The 18026-nt window shown below is 38.5% G+C and overlaps 1 protein-coding gene across 1 annotated transcript in view; it reads left to right on the top strand.

Annotated features, from left to right (window-relative positions):
• The window catches only part of LOC101735646 (1-phosphatidylinositol 4,5-bisphosphate phosphodiesterase epsilon-1), a 150219-nt gene that overhangs the window by 23776 nt on the left and 108417 nt on the right, over nt 1-18026 (top strand). Inside the window, exon 2 of the mRNA XM_021348089.3 lies at nt 16368-16628. Coding sequence (XP_021203764.2) covers nt 16562-16628 — 67 coding nt within the window. The 5' untranslated portion in view covers nt 16368-16561. The remainder of the gene's footprint in view (nt 1-16367; nt 16629-18026) is intronic.

Here is an 18026-nt window from a genome sequence, read left to right as displayed (position 1 = left end):
TGATTATGAAAAAGAACTATAAATCAGTAACGTCATTCACTTGTATTCTAGCTCCTAGTCTAATTCCCAATACAGCTAATGATCACGATATATTATTAAACAACTGTACGAGCGATTAAAGATGTTATCAGCGAAATTATAGTAGGCTGAAATACAGGGCCCTTTGTAACGGCAAAGAATTCAACTTAAAAATGACCACGCTGTTATTTGTACGTTCTCTATATGACGGCAGACACTTCGGGCTTTCGTTAACGAATTGGGTGATGACCATGGGCGATCACGGAAATAGTACTAAGTGTGCACTCTTTGGATGTGTTAAGAACGATTTAACAAATAATCAAATCAAAATCAGCACTTGTTAATCGGATGGAAATGGATTAGTACCTATTAGCACGTCCAGACAATACGATGTTCAGTTCAAAATGAGGTTAAATTTTATGGAGGATTGTTATTATTTATGAGGTATTATTTAAACTAGTGGTCCCTCAGTAGTCGAAAATCGACTATAATTCATGGAAATTATAAGTTTGAACATTAATTATAGTTCTTTTGTCAAATACTATAATATTATGAAAGTACTTCTATAATCACAGATTTCGCCAAGATGAATAATATTAAAGACAAACATTATTAATCTATTTTTTTTAAGGGATTTTATGACCTGGTAACTAAGACCTTTAGGTCAAGTCTTATTTTAATTTTAATGATACGTAACTTTTTTATATGAAAATGATAATATTATGAAATGAAATGAATGATTATTATGAAACAGCATGAAGTGAAATGAAAACGAAATGAAATGACATGAGATGAAATGATATGGGATGAAGTATAATCTCAGCAAAATGGTGATTATTTACTGAGATATTTTAAGTGGACTATTTGGAGGATCCCGAGAAGTTACGTCCAGCGGCTTTGTTTAATTTTCCAGATATTAAACAGTTAATAAACCACCGTTATTACACATTTAAACCTGAAGAAACACTAAATAGACAAAATAAAACAAATCACACAACTTCACTCCTCGCGTACCCGCCAAAAAGTTCATTATTAATCTATTCTCAAATTGACCACAGATTATAAACGTTAATTAAAGTTTGACAATAAACAAAGAGTTTAAAATAATATATTATGTGTTGTGTCAAATACATGGTAGTGTGCGTTAGGTTTTTTTATTTATTTAATGTATTTTAATGCATAATTAAAAAAAATATTTACATTCTGCACTCCTTCTCTATATTTTCTATAAGTGTGGGAGATTTCATACTCCTCCGTCCGCGCAATTTTCGTAAAAAGGAGTACAAAGTTTTTGCTTCACGTATTAATATATAAATTATGAAGGAAAGAAACATTTGCTACGTAAATTGTAACAAAAATACTGTTGAAATTTTAAATGTTGCATATTTTTTAACTATACAAGTCAGCAGAAATAGGCAGAGCGTTGTTACCCACCCGTGCGGACTCACAAGACGTCCTACCACCAGTCACAGTGGAATCTTTAAAAAACTCCGTGAAACGCAAAAGCACCATAGCTAAGTAGATACTATGCGAGATTATTAAATTACAACATCGAATCGCGAATATGGAAGCGGTAATTTTCCGATAAACTGATTTACCGGGGACTCAAGACGTAACAAATAGTATTAGGGAACGCGCTGTCGCCTTCAGCTATTCTCTTATCCAAGTATTTATATAATAGAAGCTATCGCGGCCTAAAAGATAAGACGTCCGGTGTCTAAAGCGACACAACTATGCCGAAGTTCGAATCCCGCAAGTGATGACACGAGTTTTTTTTGAAGTTTAACTTCCTTGAGCGCGTTGAGGGTAAAATTTAAATCGCGGCAGATTCGTTACGGCTGGAGAGAAAAGATACAACTTAGGACGAGCGAGAGTGAGAAAATAGACAGAGCGTCTCACTAACCACTCAACCTTGGACAGAAGGAGAAAGCGAGCTAAATCGTTTCTCTAATACACGTTCTCCTCTACCTTATCCCACTAGGTGGGGTCGGCACAGCTAATTTTTTTGGTTATATTCTCTTCTATCAGCCGTCATCTCAACACTCATTCCTCTCTCCCGCATATCGTCATTCACACACTCCGTCCACGTCTTCTTCGGTCGACTTCTTCCCCCTCTACCTTGCATTACCATTTCCATACATCTTCTAGTCACATGCATCTCCTCTCTACGCGTCACATGTCCACACCACGCTAACCGTCTACTCTTTAATTTGTTAATTACCGGGGCTACTTTCACACTTCCTCTGCGTAACTACCATGAGTAAACGACTGTTTCCTATTATTAATGTAATATAGGGATAGCAGCGCATAAAATAAAACTTCCACTGTTCCAAAATCTTCTGTTATAATAATAACTAGCGGCCCCCTCCGGCTCCGCTCGGGTCTTTAACAAAAATTTCAATATTTTATTTTTTTAAATAAAAGAATAGTTATGGCGGCATAACTATAATAATTAGACATATGCTGACGCCTGACACTTTTTGTAAATAATAATGTGTTCTACAAAGTCGTAGTACATCATTTTATTCTATCATCAATAGTTTTCGCAGGGCACGCGATGTAAAAAATATTTTAGGTATTTTCTTACACCTTGGGTTATATTGTTGGAGTTTTAATAATAATCCCTATTTATGTCACTCGGGAATAGTGTAGCTTCCAAACAGTGAAAGAATTTTTCATATCGGTTCAGTATTTTCGGAGCCGACCTCTGATCTAGACCTGTACAAAATAATATAAATGCCACACCTGCCATATATTACTTTATTACAATTATTATAACACAGTTTGGATTGATACACAGGAAGCTATTGTCGTTTCAAGCGTCCTCTTCTTGTTCACAAAGCCGAGCTTATTAAGCCGTTGATTAAAAGCTGAATGAAAGAGCTTCGGCTCAATCCATGCAAAGCTCAAAGAATGCTTCCAATCAAGACTAATGCCATTGTTTATTCTAATCGATTTTGCTGGCGGAGGTTCGACTCAACACGCTTGCAGATATAATTAAAATCACTTTTAGTTTTTAATTAGGCGTTTCTTACTATCATTATATGACAATACTACTCATTTTTACAGGTGGTAGTACCTCTTGTGAGTCCGCGCGGGTAGGTACCACCGCTCTGCCTATTTCTGCCGTGAAGCAGTAATTCGTTTCGGTTTGAAGGGTGGGGCAGCCGTTGTAACGATACTGAGACCTTATATCTCAAGGTGGATGGCGCATTTATGTTGTAGATGTCTATGTGCTCCAGTAACCACATAACATCAGGTGGGCTGTGAGCTCGTCCATCTTCTTCGAATAAGAAGCGAATTGAGAGTTTTGTGTGAAGTGCTTGTGAAGTATTCTAAGTGTTGAATACAGTTCTAAGTTGTACTTTGGCGAAATTTTATTTATCCCGAACCCCAGCGCGTAACAATATGCTAATTACCATTTACGTGTTTCTGTATTCGCGATGTATTCACGCAACTTAATCTTCCCGAATAAAGAGCTTTTAATGTACTTCTTAAGCCTGCTCTGTTTTTTGTATAATTGCATTAGTTTTTCATATCATCTACTTTGATCCACAATGAAGCTTTCATAATTGTTTTCATTAACACGTATTCAAACATAAGCGTGCCATAAATACAGTTAAGCTGTCAAAACAGGGCACCGGCCGGCGGCGAAAGCTTTCGGAGCACAAAGCTTTCGCCTCGGGGCCGTGGCGGTGAGCTTTCGAAAAACACGTGAACTTCTGACGCGCTAGTATATATTTCGCGAAGTCGTTTATTTTAATTAAAGTAAATAAAAAAAATTCGAATAGATTTTTAGTATGAGCGGGTGGGTAGTATTGTGCTATTGAATTTTTTTTTATTGCTTAGATTGTTAAAGGTTGTTAAAGGCGCTTATCTATATATTAATAGGTGAAGTAAAAACTTTGTATCCCTTTTAACGAAAATATCGCGGACGGAGGATTATGAAATTTTCCACACTTATAGGGAATATAGAGAAGAAGTGCACAATGCTAATATTTTTTTTAAATAATGCATAAAAGATACATTAAATCAATAAAGAAAACATTACACACACTACATACCATGCATTTGACGCACACACGCATGCATACTATTTATTGTCAAACTTTTGTTCTTGACGTCTGTTGTCAAATTGAGAATAGATTAAATATTGTTTGTCTTTGTTAATATTTTTTATAGTGTAGTCTTGGCGAAATTTGTGATTATAGAAGTATAAAATACAGTCATAATAGTGTACAAACTTACAATTCCAATTAATTATAGTCGAATTTCGACTACTGCGGGACCTCTAGTACATATAAATACTTTTATAAACTTATCTATACTTCACTACATAGTATAAAACAAAGTCGCTTTCTCTGTCCCTATATCTGTCCCTGTGTATGCTTAAATCCTTAAAATTAAAACTACGCAACGGATTTTGATGCGGTTTTTTTTAATAGATAGAGTGATTGAAGAGGTAGGTTTATATGTATAATAACATCCATTAAATAGTGGAGAAATTAATAATAAATTACAGTTTCCGAAGCGAAGCGAGAACACCCGCTAGTCTATACTGATATTATAAAGAGGAATGATTTGTTTTTTTGTTTGTATTGAATAGGCTACAGAACCGATTTTAAAAATTCTTTCACTGTTTGGAAGCTACACTATTCCCATAGGCTATAATCTTTTTTTTTTTTAATTAGGGATCTTTACTAAAACGCAATAATGTAACGCAAGGTGTAAAAAAAATACCTAAAATATTCTTTACATCGCGTGCGCTGCGAAAACTATTGACGATAGAATTAAGTAGTCTATACTAATATTATAAAGAGGAAAGATTTGTTTGTTTGTTTGTATTGAATAGGCTCCGAAACTAATGAACCGATTTCAAAATTCTTGCACTGTTTGGAAGCTACACTATTCCCGAGTGACATAGGTAAAATTGTTTTTTTTTTTAATTAAGAATCTTCACTAAAATTCCAGTAATGTAACGCAAGGTGTAAAAAAATACCTAAAATATTCTTTACATCGCGTGCGCTGCTTGTAATAATATAAAGCTGAAGAGTTTGTTTGTTTGAACGCGCCAATCTCAGGAACTACTGGTCCGATTTGAAAAATTCTTTCAGTGTCAGATAGCCTATTTATTGAGGAAGTCTATATGCTATACAACATCACGCTAAGACCAACACAAGCGGAGCACCAATAAATAATGTTTCAAAATCGGGTTCTTATTTCCCTTTTGAGAGCTTCCGCTGCGTGCTCTGTAGAAACGGTTAAAATTTCGCTAAAATAATGTATGACAGAATTGTTCTCCTTTAAAAGATCTAATAAAAATTCCGCGACAGCATATGTCTATACGTTAAGGTTGGCTCACTATAATGTCTTTTATGCTAATCAAATCTGTTCTAAAATAAAGCATTATTTGTGAACTATTCCACGCGGACGAAGTCGCGGGTAAAAGCTAGTATATTATATACACTTAACCTACTTAAATCTTATACATGAGCTACTTAAGTAAACATATAGGCAGCGGCCTGGCTCTGCCCCTGGCATTGCTGAAGTCCATGGGCGACGGTAACCACTCACCATCAGGTGGGCCGTATGCTCGTTCTGCTTACGAGGGCAATAAAAAAAAACATATGTTATCTCGCGTTAAATTAACACATTCGATCCAAGTCAATAAGCCATAAAATTATCGTAAAAAGAATGAAAAAACCCATCAGACCGTATCCGGTTCGTACCGGATCGGTCCCGGATGTCGAGTCTCCGGTACATCCGTTCTTGCTTACACGGCTGACCGGATCCCCGGCGGGTCGGCGATGGCATAATACGCACCGACACGAGCCCTCACCGTCACGGATATTCGAGAAAATGATAATTGTGGCTTTGTTTGATTTGAATTAATTAATTGTCAACTTGAAAATTTTACTCACCGATATTTCTCTCTTTTTTTGGAACGAAGTACCTTATGGGACGATGCGGAGGGCTACCCTAATCTAGAAAAAAGATTTTTATTAGTAATACCCACAGTGTACGACTAAACTTTGTAATAACGTACAAATGAGTAATGCACACAGTGTACGACTTAACTTTGTAATAACGTACAAATGAGTAATGCACACAGTGTACGACTTAACTTTGTAATAACGTACAAAAAATAACATATTTTTTATCATTCATTGACCACGATCTCAGAGCGTTCGTTTGCGCAATACACTAACTCTTATGCAAACAAACCGTGAATGAAGTGTACCACAATAAGTTCACACGTTACCGAATGACCGTGGGTTGTTGTGAAACCTCCAGTTTTATGTTCTTTATACCTCGAACAGAACTTTAAATTAATATTTTTATAATAAGGTAAAAGCTCCTAATACGGCGGTAGTCAAAATCGCTTCCTATTACGGTGGTATTTCTATTTTAGACATTTATTCTTGTTTTATTCAGTTTAAGCTCACCAAAACGGAATCTATTTATTCTAAATCTATTACTTCATAACATAACTGACATTTTCAAGTGTAGCATATAAACAACACTACAAGATCTATCAGTTTGTAGCACGGCATCAACGTGAGAGGAGTTTCCATACAAACGCGGAACAAAAAAATAAGTACACTAATATTTAGAAACTAAGTTTTTTGTATTAATAAGTCGTTCAACTTTGTTAATGTGTTATTTGTAGCATTTTCCTACTATTATACTTACTTTTTAAATAGCTTGTTTCATATATGTAACTCATTTTTTACTCAAAAAATCAGAAACAAAATACCGCCGTAATACGGTACGAATTTTATAGATTAATCCTAATGCGGTGGTATAACTCCGAAACAGGAAATATACTGGGCATATTTAATTGTTTATAACTTTCAATTTATTAAGTTATTGAATTAGTTCCAAGTTTAGTTGGAATAATTATTAATCTTGTAAATTAGAAACCATATTCTGCGGTATGTATTATTCATTAAAAATCTAGTTAAATATGAAAACTGTCGAGTGCAAAATGTTGGTTTCTTAGAAGGGGTAAAAATAGGAAGGTGTATTTTAATTAATCACAAATCAATTATTTTGTATAACTGTTGACTTGAGTTTTACACATCTGGGCCAAAAAACTGTTATCGTTTGATTAAGTATTTACATTCTTTGTTTATCGAAATTTTGATGGGTCAGAATTAGGATTAAAAAAATACGAGTAGTTTTCCTATTACGGTGGTAGTTATTTCCAGGTAACTCTGTGTTAGGTTCTATGATCTCCTATTACGGTCATATTCATAGAACATAAAATTACAAGTTTTAGGATTCCATAGAAATAATAGAAAGGTTATTTATACTTATTTTACACAAAAAGATAATACAATAAAAACAGATTTAAAGAATGTCTAAATACTATGTACAAAGGCGAGCTTAACTCTTCATGAGTTTTCTTCCAGCAAACCCTTTTCAGAGAGAAATACGATGTATAAGAGGGGAATAGTGTACAAGTGAAAGGTTATTATTAAATACAGTGGATTTCATTAATAACGACCTCGGTTATAGCGACGTCGAACTTACGTCCCTTGAATTTAAAGCATACTTTCATAAGAAATTCATTCGGTAAGAGCGACTTTGGATACTATAGCGTCAATTTCGGGTATAGCGATTTGTTTTTATGAACCATTTATGACAGATTCCCAGAAATCCCGTACAGATATTTCTATTGAGTCGGTAAAAGCACAAAGACTCATTCATAAAACTATTAAACTTTCTTATCTTTTGTTTACATTCACAGATGACCATCTGTGAAACATTCACAGATGGTCAAGCAAATGCTTTGTTTGTTTGTTCCTAAGCAGTCCTCAATAAATTTACCATTAAGTAATTCTATTTTGTTCATCTTAAATATGTATAGCTCTATTCAGACAGCAGTGGCAGCGGCCGCCGCATCAGCCACCGAACATTTTTATCCTTTCAAGCGATACTGATCTATAAAACAATGTAGATAAAGTTTAAAATTCTTTCAAAGCTGAAAGTGCTCTTCGCACCTTTTTTTTCTCCTACCAATGCTGATAGCCTTGGCAGGCTATTTCAGCTTCCCCTTGACGTGTAGATGATCTCATGGGGCTCAAACCGGGAGTGTTGCTAACACTGACCCTACGAAGAGCAGTGCTTCGAAGAATCTACCACTGGATCGGAAACGCGACCAACTAAGAAGATCCGATGAGAAACTCAGTGGGCTGCGTCTATAGGTTGATTTCTTCTTCGAGTTCTTCATCGCAAGCGACGGGTTCGGCGAGGACGGTAACCGGTGCTTGAGGTACCTAAAACACCGTTAATGGATCGGGAAGATCCGTAATGACGTGCTTAGGGCGACGTCGACTGTTTACCATTCGGTCCACAAGATCGGGTAGGCCTTCGCATCGCTGTCGGCCGTTGCCACCGATGTCTGAATTGAGCCGAAAACTTCACTTACCTTAAGTTTACCATTAAGTTTAAGTCTAAAAAACCTTAGTTACTCCTTATATCATCAGCTATCTATTAGTGAAAGTCTCGTCAAAATCGGTCCAGTCGTTCCAGAGATTAGCCGGAACAAACAGACAGACAGACAAAAATTGTAAAAAATGTTATTTTGGTGTATGTACCGTATATATATTTATATGCATGTGGTAAAAAGCGGTTATTTCAATATTATAAACAGACACTCCAATTTTATTTACATGTATAGATTCGAAATTCCCTACAATTCTCATGTTAAAATACAATCCAAATCACTTTTAAACGCGGTAAAAATGTACTCTTCTTTCCGAGCCGACCTGTGTGAATGCACTGTTATACTTACTAGGTACATTTGTATTATAAATTTCATTAAAAGTGGTCAATTAATGCAAAACTTACAATTTAAGTTCTTCACATTTATATTATTTACTTAATAAATATTATATGTTCGGAACTTAATAAATATAATTTCTGACCCTCTGTATTAGGAACCGTCTACCGCAGTAATAGGCTCTGACCTCAATCATACCTCCGTATTAGGGAAAATCGACCCGGCTATTTAAAACATTTTTTTAAATAAGTAAGTTCTAGAAAAGAAACATATACTCAACAGTAATACGAAATTTAAATTCCATTTTTGACGATGAAAATTTTTTCCATCTTTAGAAATACTTACAAATGCTTATTTTTCTTTCTTACTTTCAAATTTTGCGAAATACCTCCGTAATAGGTGCTTTTACCTTAAGGAACTTCGTTCCTATCCGGTGTCCCACGACACCACACATCTTTTTTTGTTAAGATTGGTGAAAGATCTCACAGCCCAACTGGCCTTAAGTCATCACGGTAGCACATCAGTAATGATATAACAATTTCAGAGGCGTTACCATATTGTTACGCCGGTAAGAGTAACGCCATCTATCGTCGAATAGCCGAAATAAATATCAAAGGATCTAGTAACATCTAGAACGCTCGAGAAGTACAACGCCATCTATGGTCAGATAGCGGAAGAACGCATCGAAAGTGCTCGACTTGTGAGGAATGTTCTCGACGATTCTAGGGATGTCGTATCGACTATAAAAGCGTTGCAGGTGGCACGCACTACACAGTCAGTTAGTAATCGGAACTACTCGAAGCGAAACAGCGAACGGATCACCTGAAGTGAAGCGGAAGAAGTGAATTAAGTATTTTAAAGTATTCTGTAAGTGTTCTTAGTGATAAATACAGTTTTAAGTTGTACTTTGGTGGAGCGTTTATTTATCCCAAACCCCAGCCCTTAACAATACACCCGGACGCTCCCACATCCGTCTATAACTCAGTAGAGACGCGTAGACGCGACTATAAAGATTCTTCTTAGACGGCAATCTTAGAGTGTCCGCGATTGCGCTGACGATTTACACCCAGAAGCATTCATTAAGGGGTCGCGATTCCGATCCGGTAGTAGACTCTGCGAAGCACGGCTCTTGCTATGGCTAGTGTTAGCAATTCTCTCAGGTTGAGTCCGTGAGCTCACCTACCTGTCCCAGCGTAGCTGGAATAGCCCCTTAGGGCCCCTAAGGCTTAGGCTATCAACGAATAGGTAGGGAAAAAATGTTAGGTCGCCCATGCTTCCAAGGATTGTCTTCCTGGCAATGCCCTACCAAACCTTTCAGAGATTACAGGTTTTTTTTCCACTACCATGAACATACGGCTCAGTGTTGTAGATTAGGAGAGGCCTATGTCTAGCAGTAGACGACTGTGGGCTGATGATGATGATGGAATAATGATGATGGGCATCAACAATACCGGAGACGATGTTACGACGAGTATTCCTTCACCGTGGAATTTCCTAGAAACGGCATAAAAGAAGTAGCACTTCGATAAAGCGGCACGACACGAGAATCCTTTCATCGTTGCTGCCAGAAACTACATAGACGATCCTGCGGACGAAATGGTAAATAGTCGACGTCGCCCAAAACACGTCATTTCGGATCCTCCCGATCCACTAACGGTGTTTTTAGTTACCCCACACACCGGTCATCGTTCTCGTCGAACCCGTCCCTTGCGACGGAGGGCTCGGCGAGTTAATTAACCCACAGACACAGCCCACTGAGTTTCTCGCCGGATCTTCTCAGTGGGTCGCGTTTCCAATCCGGTGGTAGATTCTGCAAAGCGCGGCTCTTTCTAGTGTTCGTGTTAGCAACGTCGTTAGGTGTGAGCTCATCTACTAGCTCGGCGAATCTAGAATAACCCCTCGAGGCTACTAGAATAGGTAGGAAAAAAATATAGAAGAAGTAGATAACACCCAATAAAAATACAAAGGACATTGGATCCTTTGAGCCACGTCAGCTTTCTTCAAATTCCCTCCATTAGTACACGTAATATAATTTATTACTGCAAAGGACTGTATCGAATAAGATCACGTATAAAAATTCGATTTCTCTTATTGTTACATTCGATTCTGTTCTTACTTAGCTTCACTGATTGTATCAGATGAGTTCAGCACTGATATCTATAAATATAAATAAAATTGAATTGTCTGTTTGTAATATTGAAATAACCGCTTTTTACTACGTGCATATGAATATATATACGGTACATACATCAAAATAACGTTTTTTAAGATTTTTATCTGTCTGTCTGTTTGTCCGGCTAATCTCTGGAACGGCTGGACCGATTTTGACGGGACTTTCACTTATAGGTAGCTGATGATATAAGGAGTAACTAAGGCTACTTTTTTTAGACTAGCTTCGCCCCGCGGCGTCACCTGCGGTACTACAATAACCGCGGAACTCAGCTATCAACAATAAAAAGTATTATCTATGGCGGAGCGCTCTGTTGTTATTGTTGTACGCTTCAAATAAAAAAAAAGGAATTATTTGAAAAAGTTGATTTTAATTACTGTCGCTATGGAAGGCAATATCATAATAACGAATAGAATGCTGTCAGCGACTCTACCAGCGGCCGTAAAGTTTCTAAATCTACTTACACAGAATCTCACACTCGAAACAGCGTTTGAACAATTCCTAATTAAGCTCCATAAATTTTGACGAGGGGCTTAACTCGAAAAAGCTCCCCGCATCACGTATTCATTCATTTAAGCGCAGGATATTCGGGTGAAGGTCTGACCCTATTAGAGGTCAAACCTCATGACCTTATTGTCATAGAACCGTACTATTTTAACAATGAACGAGCTCACATACCACCTGGTGCTAAGCGGTTATTGGAGCACATAGACGTAGTCTCAGATTTACAGTACAACGGCTGCCCCGCCCTTCAAGTGAAACGCATTACTGCTTCACGGCAGATATAGACAGGGTGGTGGTAAAGGGAATGCTTTTCACTGGTGGTAGGACCTCTTGTGAGTCCGCACGGGTAGGTACCACCGCCCTGCCTATTGCCGTGAAGCAGTAATGCGTTTCGGTTTGAAGGGTTGGGGTAGCCGTTGTAACTACCGCGGAGACCGACGTCGTTGGTCGTCGACTATCGCCTCGACGACCCGTCGGTCGGGCGTCCTCGGGGTGGCGCCGCGTGTCTGGTTGTAGTGTTGACCGCGGGAACCCCCCTACTCTGAACGGGTTCTGACCCCGGACAGAGATCGGACGTTGGGTGTAAGAGTGCAGGGGAGTCGTTTAGTGGGTGGGCCCTAAAATCCTTGGGCCCGCGATCTGCTCTCAACACCTGCAGATCGTTGAGTCTCACATACCCCGCGCGCCCCCTAGGCGCGGGGACCTCGTAGGAGGTTCGGCCCCCGGCCCGAAAAAAAAAAAACAAAAAAACCGTTGTAACGATACTTGAGACCTTAGAACTTATATCTCAAGGTGGGTGGCGCATTTACGTTGTAGATGTCTATGGGCTCCAGTAACCACTTAACACCGGGCTGTGAGCTCGTCCACACATCTAAGCCATAAAAAAAAAAAGACCAGAATAATAGCTTATGCCGTTTTAAAATATCTTTGTTATAATCAAAACAGACGTCATATTGACGACCTTGATGCTCGCTCAATGTTTTATTTTTACTAGTGGTCCCCCGGTAGTTCATATTCGAATATAATTAATTGAAATTATAGTTTGTATACTATTATGATTCTATTGTCAAAGACTATTTATTTATTATACTTCTATAATCACAGACTTCGCTAAGACTACACTTTAGACAAATATTAATAAAGACAAACAATATTTTTTAATCTATTCTCAATTTGACCACACAGACTATAAGCAATAAGAGCAGTTTGACAATAATCAAATAATATGCATGCGCGTGTGTGTCAAATATATGGTAATGTGTGTAATGTTTTTATTTATTTATTTAATGTATTATTAATGCATAATCTCTTTATATAAAAATAAATTGCTGTTCGTTAGTCTCGCTAAAACACGAGAACGACTGGATCGATTTGGCTAATTTTGATCTTGTTTGTGGAAGTCCAGAGAAGGTTTAAAAGGTGGATAAATATGAAAAGGCTTGGAATTATATAAAAATAAACAATTTTGTTTTTCCTTTGAGGTGTCCCCCTGATGTGTCTTTTATTTGTCGATTGAGGCACTACGAAGTCTGTCGGGTCAGCTAGTTTTAAATAAATATCAACATTCTGCACTCCTTCTCTATATTCTCTATAAGTGTGGAAAATTTCATACTTCTCCGTCCGCGCAATTTTCGTAAAAATGGGTACAAAGTTTTTGCTTCACGTATTAATATATAGATCTATTGTATCGAGGTGTGGGCTGTTTAGTTTAAGCTTCACTTCGCTTAACACGCGACATTTCTCTTTGTAATTAAAGGTCCGTTTTATTTAGTACTAGCATCAATAGCTCGATGTTTTTAGCAGCACTTCAATTAACGATTACCTACGTCGTGGCCTAAAGGATAAGACGTCCGGTTCATTCGTGTGTAGCGATGCACCGGTGTTCGAATCCCGCAGGCGGGTACCAATTTTTCTAATGAAATACGTACTCAACAAATGTCCACGATTGACTTCCACGGTGAAGGAATAACATAGTGTAGTAAAAATGAAACCCGCAGAATTATAATTTGCGTAATTACTAGTGGTAGGACCTCTTGTGAGTCCGCACGGGTAGGTACCAACAACCCGCCTATTTCTGCCGTGAAGCAGTAATGCGTTTCGGTTTGAAGGGTGGGGCAGCCGTTGTAACTATACTGAGACCTTAGAGCTCATATCTCAAGGTGAGTGGCGCATTTACGTTGTATATGTCAATGGGCTCCGGTAACAACTTAATACCAGGTGGGCTGTGAGCTCGTCCACCCATCTAAGCAATAAAATTAAAAAAACCCTTCTAAAGCTAACAGGGTAACAATTACTGCTTAATGAGGAGTTAAATTACACATCAGTTCTCATTGAAATAGCCCCATAATATACAATGTATACCATATAGATATTTTTATTGCCCTTGTATTATAGATATACGAGCATACGGCCCACCTGATGGTGAGTGGATACCTCGCCGGATCTTCTCTGTGGGTCGCGTTTCCGATCCGGCGGTAGATTCTGCGAAGCACTGCTCTTGTTAGGGCCAGTGTTAGCAACACTCCGGTTTGAGCCCCGTGAGCTCACCTACATGTTACGGCGAAGCTGAAATAGCCTCTCAATCAGCTATCAGCATAGGTAGGAAAAAAAAAGAAGAAAACGATGCTTTTTTTATATATATATATTTTTATATATTTGTTTCGTCAAATCGCAAATTTGTGGGTAGCTGAATTTCAATTTTATTTATGCAAACACTTGGGAGCACAGCAGCTTGTACGTTTTGATAGAACCTAAAAAAATAAAGGGTTGATTTAAAATTTACCGCGGACTTCGGCCAGCTAAGTGGGGTCGATGATCTCTCCAGACTCCCACCACAAAAAGGGGGTCAGTATAGGCTGACGTAAGAAAATTCATAAATAATTTAAGTTAAATGAGTTTTTGAAGGCGTGTTGACTAACTATTCCTGTATATGTGTAAAGAAAAAGCTTTATTATGGTAAAAGCTTTAAAAATTCTTTAGTTTAAAAAAAAAAGATTTTTCTTTGACAAATTAACTGAAATAAATAATTCAATAATACTGTTTAAAATAATAATTTAGAGGGTAGATTAAAAGCTTTAAATGTTGTTTTCTTAGTATTCCAACAGCTGAAGAAGTTTTTTTGTTATGATATTTTTTCCAAATATTAAACTTTAAATGGTTCTCATTAGATGGATAGATATCGTTCTATAATAATATATATAAGGGGGAAAGTCTATTTGGTTTAAGCGACATTAATTTTACAAGAGAGGTAAGTAAAGAATAAAAATTTTGAAAAAATGTCATAACAAAAAAAACGAGTCGTGGAAGGCGATGCTCGACTTTTGCGAGTGCACCATCTCGCAGAAGAAGGCGGCGGGGCGCGTGAGAGACGCACAATCCCGCCGCCGTCGAGCGGGTGCCAGGGAGGTGGATCTTGCCCAAGCCCTGGCCCTCTAAGGGTTTCGAGTCCTCCTCACATGTCGGTCTGGGGACCGGCGAGGGGGGCCTAAGAAGACGACGTGCAAGCTGCTCTGCACGCGTTTTACGCAAGAGCATCCGGGTGATGGAAGGCCGGCTATCCTCGACCCACGCTGGTTCTGGCCCAGCGGGGTATTCCGTAGGGTAACCCACTCTAACCGGCGCCATCTAGGCGGGCTTCGGACAGTCTGCCGACCGAGAGGGCTGGTGGTCGTGGCGCCAACGACCGCCAGTCCGGCGTCCCGAGGGGGGGGGGGGTGATTTTCCCCCCTTTGCCTTGTCATGAGTTCTGTCTCATGCGAGGTTTGGACGTTGGTTGTTGAGCGACAGGAGGTTTTAGTCAGTTCGACTCTGACATACCCCGCCCAGTATCCCCAGAAAAGGGCGGAAGTCCGGCGATTTCCTCCTGACCAAAAAAAAATAAAAAAATGTCATAACATACATTTGAAGTCGTCGTGGCCTAAAGGATAAGACGTCCGGTGCATTCGTATCGAGCGATGCACCGGTGTTCGAATCCCGCTGGCGGGTACCAATTTCTCTAATGAAATACGTACTCAGCAAATGTTCACGATTGACTTCCACGGTGAAGGAATAACATCGTGCAATAAAAATCAAACCCGCAAAATTATAATTTGCGTAATTACTGGTGGTAGGAACTTCTTCAACTTTTTATTTTATTTTTTTTTATTGCTTAGATGGTTGGACGAGCTCACAGCCCACCTGGTGTTAAGTGGTTACTGGAGCCCATAGACATCCACAACGTAAATGCGCCACCCACCTTGAGATAGAAGTTCTAAGGTCTCAAGTATAGTTACAACGGCTGCCCCACCCTTCAAACCGAAACGCATTACTGCTTCACGGCAAAAATAGGCAGGGTGGTGGTACCCACCCACGCGGACTCACAAGAGGTCCTACCACCAGTAATTACGCAAACTATAATTTTGCGGGTTTGATTTTTATAACACGATGTTATTCCTTCACCGTGGAAGTCAATCGTGAACATTTGTCGAGTACGTATTTCATTAGAAAAATTGGTACCCGCCTGCGGGATTCGAACACCGGTGCATCGCTCAACACGAATGTGCCGGACGTCTTATCCGTTAGGCCACGACGACTTCATGAATTGAACACATTTGAATGATGTAAACTTAATTGAAGTTCAATTAAAAACATCTAACTGTTGATTGATGTTGATACCAAATAAAACGCACAATTAATTACAAAGATAGTCGTGTAATAAGCAAAACTTCGCTTAAACCAAATAGGTAGCATTTATAATATGTGCTTGTAACAGACATATTCAAGTAGTAAATACTTAATATATTTCAATTTCAAATTAATATATTATTTAATTAGTAATGAATAATACAGTAGAACTTCAAAATGAGAAAATTTTATTTTGTCAATAATGTAGTTGTTATTTTGTTTCAGATAAACAATGAAAGTAATAAGCAAGCCGGAAAACCTTAAACAACAGATGGCGCTGTAAAATCGAACATGATACCGTTTTTCGTCAACAGGTGGCGTTGTGACAAAAATTTAGTAGTGCTAAGTGATTTGTGAAACATTTTTTTGTTTTTTTTTTCGGTGATTCATTTCATTTTACGTTGTCAAGTGCTTGTGAAATGCGAGAAGGGTCCAAGCCTGGGCCGAGTGGTGCCTCAACGGGGCTTGGTAACGACAATAATGGCTGTAAGTATCTTTTCTTATGTTAGGATTCTCCTTTTTACACCTTCAAATAGGCAGACTATGAGCTATCGCCTCTAACGGAGCTAGATATATATATATGTAAATGAAGCCCTCTTGGCCCTTCATTAATTACATTTAAATTTCCCGCGCATTAGCTTCGACTATCATAATAGTATTTATTATCTGTGGTGGAAGCTATGTTCATTCCATAATTGGATTTGCTCTCTGGCTTCGGACATTCAAAAATATAACGTGCTTTCTTAATAGATTAAAAAAACTTGCAGATTTAAAAAAGGGTGAAGCAATATCTTTCAATGTTGTTTCTCTTTGCAGGTTCGAAAATAATTATAATAATTGTAAGTGTAGAAATAAGTTAATAAAATAATAATAATAATAAACTCTTTGCAGAGCAAGAACTTGGTTCTTTGTTTCATTACAAAACACATTACATATATATATATATATATATTTTTTATTGCTTAGATAGGTGGACGAGCTCACAGCTCACCAGCTAAGGTCTTAGTATAGTTACAACGGCTGTCCCACCCGTCAAACCGAAACACATTACTGCTTCACGGCAGAAATAGGCAGGGCGATGGTACCTACCCACGCGGACTCATAAGAGATCCTATCACCAGTAAAGTAATTACCGGTGGCAGGGTTTGAGTTTGCACAGAAGTCTACCTGAGTTCAAATTATCTAGGCGCTCCGAGTACCATGTATACCAGTTGGAGTCGGGCGAGCAATTAGAGAGTCCTATGTTCAGCAATGGACTGCTATAGGCTTTTGATAATGATATATACCTAGACCAGCCTTCCCTAAAGTGAACGATAACGCCCCCTTGTGGGCCCTGCAGACCTGAGGAGGGGCGGTAGAGACCCAGAAATGGGGGCGTTGTGTACAGGCTTTGGAGGCAATTTGTAATTTGATCTAGGACGACTCTTAGACACCGACTGACACGTTTCATTTGAGTTCAAAGTCTAAATTGTGTTAGATTAGTATGCCTTACTGCAAAGTTTTTACTGGTGGTAGGACCTCTTGTGAGTCCGCACGGGTAGGTACCACCGCCCCGCCTATTTCTGCCGTGAAGCAGTAATGCGTTTCGGTTTGAAGGGTGGGGCAGCCGTTGTGACTATACTGAGACCTTAGAACTATATCTCAAGGTGTGTGGCGCATTTACGTTGTAGATGTCTATGGGCTCCAGTAACCACTTTACACCAGGTGGGCTGTGAGCTCGTCCACACATCTAAGCAATAAAAAATAAAAATAAAAACACCGACTGAGCTCTCGATATAGTGGTTTTTAAGTAGGTGAAATAATGGCGGGGGGGAGGGGGCGCTAAAAATTCTTTATTCTCAAAATAAGTTTGGGAGCCACTGACCTAGACGATAAATCTTGGTG

Source organism: Bombyx mori, chromosome 24 (assembly GCF_030269925.1).
Source record: "Bombyx mori chromosome 24, ASM3026992v2".
In the NCBI taxonomy this organism is placed as follows: domain Eukaryota; kingdom Metazoa; phylum Arthropoda; class Insecta; order Lepidoptera; family Bombycidae; genus Bombyx; species Bombyx mori.
Note: the sequence above shows the minus strand (reverse complement) of the source record. Positions and strands in the feature narration are given on the sequence as shown.